The following is a 4949-nucleotide window of genomic DNA, read 5'->3' as shown; positions in this document are numbered from 1 at the left end:
AATTCATAATTTGTGTCGGGTTGAATTATTTTTTTTTAGTAAAATGTGGTTTTCGTTCCTATGGTTTGTATAAATTTGTGGTTTTAGTCCAATTGTTTTAAAATTTGCGATTTTCGTCCATGTGGTTTCATTTCACTTGCAATTAAATCTGATCCCACTAACCCCGTTAAGTCTGGTCGTTAAACCCATCAGCGTACCCCTCACGTGAGGGGCATTTTTGTCTTTTTTTTCCCAAAATACACCCCAGCCTCTCACGTGAGGGGGCTTGCGAATTAGAGCTGGGGTTTATTTGGGGAGAAAAATGACAAAACTGCCCCTCACATGAACGGCTAGACTTAACGGGGCTAGTGTAATCAGGTTTAATTGCAAGTAAAATGAAACCATAAGGATAAAAATCACAAATTTGAAACTATTTGATTAAAATTGTAGATTTGGACAAACTGTAGGGACGAAAACCACACTTTTTTTTATAAAAAAGCAATTTGATTTATAAAAACTTTATAAATTTTTCATTTTTTAGAAATTGCATTTTTGATTTATTGTTTTGACATATGTTGCTCTTCATTCTTCAACAGTCTAACTTGACATTGTATCTCAAGTTTATCGTTCGGTCACAGGCCAGACCAGATTAGGGTCAAAACAGGTCGATACAAAAATGGTTAATTTAGTTCGGGTCAAAACCAGATTAGAACTGATTTCAGGTTGGAATGGTGTTAGGTTTCGGGTTAATCTGTTACATAATTACCAGGTCTTAAATCCCGGCTGCATCGCGTGGGCACCAAACTAGTTTAAATAAAAAGGTAAATCAAACTCACTAAAATATCAGCATCCCAAATTTAACCAAAAAAAACAAAAAACTACAATATGATATTATCAATCAATCACTACTCATCTCCTATTTCATTAAAATGGTCACATAAAAACTTTACTCCTTAAGTCAACATTCACCAAGTCAAACCAGTTGTTCTATTAACTGAGGTCCATGAAGGTGGGCCGGGGCGGGCGGTTTGCGCTCGATTCAGGCATTCGGTTACGCTGCTGCTGCTGAGGTGGCGGGTTAGTGAAGTGATGGAACATTTGCTGAGGTGGCAACGAGCGGTTGTAGTTCATTCCGTTCAGTGGCGCCACTTGACCCGTTTCAATTTTGAGGCGTTGCACTTCGGCTCTTAAGGTTTCATTCAGAGCTGTAAAATGAAATGAATTAGATTTTGAAAATAAATAATTATGATTAACCGAACAGAAACCGAATTAATGACAAATCCGCACCAAAAAAACCAACACAAACTAATAACTAACGGTAAAGTTTTTTATTAAAAAAAAAAGAAAATGATAATTCGGACTTGGTTACACCTCATATTCCAAAAGCTTGAGAACCAAACCGCACCGAACATGTTTTGTGTGTTTATTAATGGATACGGCCCAAATCCATTGTTTTGGGCCAAAAATAGTCCCAAATTCATTATTTTGGGCCGAAAGTTTCAGGCCCAAATACATTATTTTGTACCAAAAGTATCATGCCGAATTCATTATTTTGGGCCCAAAGTTCAAGCCCAAATTCATTATTTTGGGCCAAAATTTCAGGCCCAAATTTCTTAATTTTGGGCCGAAAGTTTCATGCCCAAATTTCTTAATTTTGGGCCGAAAGTTTCAAGCCCAAATACATAAATTTCTTAATTTTGGGTCGAAAGTTTCAAGCTCAAATACATTATTTTGTACCAAAAGTATCATGCCGAATTCATTATTTTGAGCCAAAAGTTCAAGCCATTTATTATTTTGGGCCAAAAGTTTCAAGCTCAAATTCATTATTTTGGGCCAAAATTTTAAAGCTTGAGCATTTTAAGCCCAAATATGAAACCAAAAACTGAAACGAACCCAACTCATACGCAAGACCAAAAAACAAAAACAAAAAACATTGGTTTCATAAAACTAAAATTTCGGTTTTGGTTCGGTTTGAGCCCAGCTTACGCTGCAGTTAAACGTATTTATTTACCATCTCTGAGTTTTGCCTGTTGTTCCATTGCTTGTAGCCGCATCTTGAGCTCTTTATTCTCAGAAGTTAGACTGGTGGTATCGCGCTGCATCACAATTATATATAATTGTATTAAAACTGTTTTTGGCATTTTATCTGTTTTATATTATTATCGGATCAACAGAATTTTTAAAACTTATAAGCGAAAAGATGAAAGATTAAACTTGTTTTTCAATTTTTAATATTATAATAATTAAAATAATTCATCGAAGATGGAAAATATACCTGGAGCATTGTGACTTGGGTTGAGAGCGTTGTCGCCTCGTTCTGAAGGGTTTGCACTTTCTTCTCTAGCTCACTTGTGTACCGTATTTTCCTCTCTTTCGAACGCGCAGCCGATTGCCTATTTGCAAGAATCCTACAAACAACAACAAATCAACGTTTTTGAAACTTAGCCCCAAACCGAAACAATCTTTTTAGCCCAAACTGAAAACCAAAACCGAACTTCATTTTTAGCCCCAAACCGAACCACTTACACCCCTACTAATAAATTAGTTAAATATAACTAAACTAAATCATAAAAAAAATATCATGAACAATATATAGAAATCCCACAAAAACTTAATAAAAATCATATATAAAGAAAAAATCAAACCTTTTAGCTATTTTGGGATCAATCAAAGCAATTTGAAAGAATTTAATAAATATGCAAACTCATACATAATACATTTTAGCCCAAATGTAAAATAATGTAATAATTAACATAATGATTTTGACTCAAATTCTTTATTCCAGGCCAAATTCATATTCCGCCTAAAATTTCAAGCTCAAATGACAAAACCAAAAAAATAAAAATGGAAAACATAAAAACCAAAACCGAACTTAGGTTTTAGCCCAAAACCGACCGTTCACGCTCCACAACACTAATAATAAATCAGATAAATATAACTAAATCGTAAAAGAAATTAATAAAAACTCAAGAAAAAAAATAGACCAACCAAGAGTAAAATGCATACAACTAATTACTCTTGATACCATTTCATAATCAACTTTGTTGCGCCTACCAAACTAATGATTTAGACCCACATTCATTATTTTGGGTCATTTTTTTTCCGTCCAAGAATTTCAAGCTCAAATAGAAAACCAAAACCAAAAAACCGAAAACGAACTTCTGGTTTAGCCCAAAACCGAACCATGCACACCCTACTAATAAATAATATCATGAACAAACTAATCAATTAAGCATAACTAATAATTAATAAAACCCCAAAAAAAATCAAACCTTTTAATCAGATAAATGTAACCAAATTATTACACAAAAAGAAAATAAAAATCAAACCTTTTAGCTCTTTTGGGATCAATCAAAGCCAAAAACCCAAAACCGAAAAACCCAAACTAAAAACCGAAAAACCCAAAAAAATCAAACCTTTTAGCTCTTTTCATTAATTTCAATATTTTTTCCAGCCTAAAATTTTCAAGCTCAAATTGTAAGTTGTAAGTAAAACCCAAAGCCGAAACGAAAAAAACCAAACTTTTTAGCTTTTTTTTGGGATCAAAAAATCAAACCCAACCCAATTTTCTTTCCGCCAAAAGTTTCAAGCTCAAATACCAAAACCAAAACCGAACGCTTGTTTCTGGCCAAAACTGAACCAATCCCAAACTAAAAACCGAAGCCGAACTTCGGTCTTAGCCCAAAACCGACCCAAATGAACCTGATCCCAAACCGAAACCAAATCCAAACTGAAACCGAACTTCGATCTTTGTCCAAAACCAACCCAAACCGAACCTTGCACACCTCAAAAATCAGATAAATTTAAACTAAAAACCGAACCGAAAAAAAAAAATAATCAAACCTTTTAGCTCTTTTCATTAATTTCAGCATTTTTTGGCCTAAAGTTTTCAAGCTCAAATTCTAAGTAAAGCCCAAAAAAATAAACCCTTTTAGCTCTTTTCATAATTTCAAGAGCCTAACATTTTCAAGCTCAAATTATAAGTAAACCCAAAACCCAAAAAAAAAAAAAAAAAAAAAAAAAAAACCAACCTTTTAGCTCTCTTGGGATCAATCAAAGCCAACTCCGCCAACTTATCAGCCGCCAACGCCTTCTTGGAATTATCCACCGCCATCACCACCGAATCCGCATCAAACCCATTAAAGAAATCAGCATCCACAGACCAACTCCGTACATGATTATTATTATTATTATTACTGGGTCCCACCGGTTTCACAGCATCCGACGACTCGCCGGAAGAATCGCCGCCGCCGGCGGTGGTGGGTATGATGGCATCGGAGGATAAAGAAGGCAAGTCTAAAGATGCGAAATTGAAGTCTGCAACGACGTCGTCAAGGTCGTCGGTGGAGAATCGGAAGTGGGTTTCTGAGTGGGCCCGCCGGTGGGGGGCTCCGGCGGTGGGTTTTCCGGCGAAGGGTGGGTTCATGAAGAAAGTCGTAGGTGAAGTAATAATAATAATAATAATAATAATAATAATAATATTGTATTGAAGAAGAAAGGGGGGTTCGTATTTTTCGATGTTGATGTAGGGGTAAATATGTCATTTTCATTTTGTAATTATGGATTTTGTAGTAAAGTGTGTTCGTTGAAGACAGCATTTGAATTCATTCAATTATACTGTGTTTCGTGATGCTGACTGGACTTAACCTTTCAACTCTTGTCAGTCGCGTTACCGGTGAATTCACTTTGTTGTTGTTCACGCCGCTGAATTCATCCGTTCGCGAGCCAACCTATCAATTTTCTTCCTTTAGCCCAAGCGAGCACGCTCGCAGCGAGGGTGTTGTGGTCTTCGTGGCCGACGGTCGCTTGCTTGCCACAACGCATAGTCTTAGACTAATTTTGGCAAGAGAATCAGGATGTTTAAATGGCATCAGGTGATGATGGAAGACTAAGTGAGTAGGTAGTGTTTACTAGTTGGAGTTTTGAACTGAACGAGTTTTATCTTACCTGACTTTCGTGTATTCGGGAAA

The 4949-nt window shown here is 35.9% G+C and overlaps 1 protein-coding gene across 1 annotated transcript; it reads right to left on the bottom strand.

Moving 5' to 3' along the window:
- Positions 1-969: 969 nt before the first annotated feature.
- On the bottom strand, positions 970-4405 carry LOC143563530 (transcription factor VIP1-like). Its single transcript, XM_077051049.1, has 4 exons — positions 4011-4405; positions 2255-2387; positions 1991-2075; positions 970-1184 (listed from the first exon to the last, which is right to left on the bottom strand). Exons 1-4 carry the CDS (start codon positions 4403-4405, stop codon positions 970-972), a joined length of 828 nt encoding a protein of 275 aa, XP_076907164.1.
- Positions 4406-4949: the final 544 nt, after the last annotated feature.

The sequence above is a fragment of the Bidens hawaiensis genome, unplaced genomic scaffold, assembly GCF_021521415.1.
Source record: "Bidens hawaiensis isolate Kalapana, Puna unplaced genomic scaffold, B.hawaiensis_p1.1 tig00021495_1, whole genome shotgun sequence".
Lineage (NCBI taxonomy): Eukaryota > Viridiplantae > Streptophyta > Magnoliopsida > Asterales > Asteraceae > Bidens > Bidens hawaiensis.
Note: the sequence above shows the minus strand (reverse complement) of the source record. Positions and strands in the feature narration are given on the sequence as shown.

Excerpts from the sequence above, each read along its gene's own strand:
- LOC143563530 (XM_077051049.1), bottom strand. The coding sequence starts at position 4,405 with ATGAACCCACCCTTCGCCGGAAAACCCACCGCCGGAGCCCCCCACCGG. Across the intron at positions 2,388-4,010 it reads GATCCCAAGAGAGCTAAAAG|GATTCTTGCAAATAGGCAAT; the intron begins GTTGGTTTTTTT and ends TGTTGTTTGTAG. Across the intron at positions 2,076-2,254 it reads CCCAAGTCACAATGCTCCAG|CGCGATACCACCAGTCTAAC; the intron begins GTATATTTTCCA and ends ATTGTGATGCAG.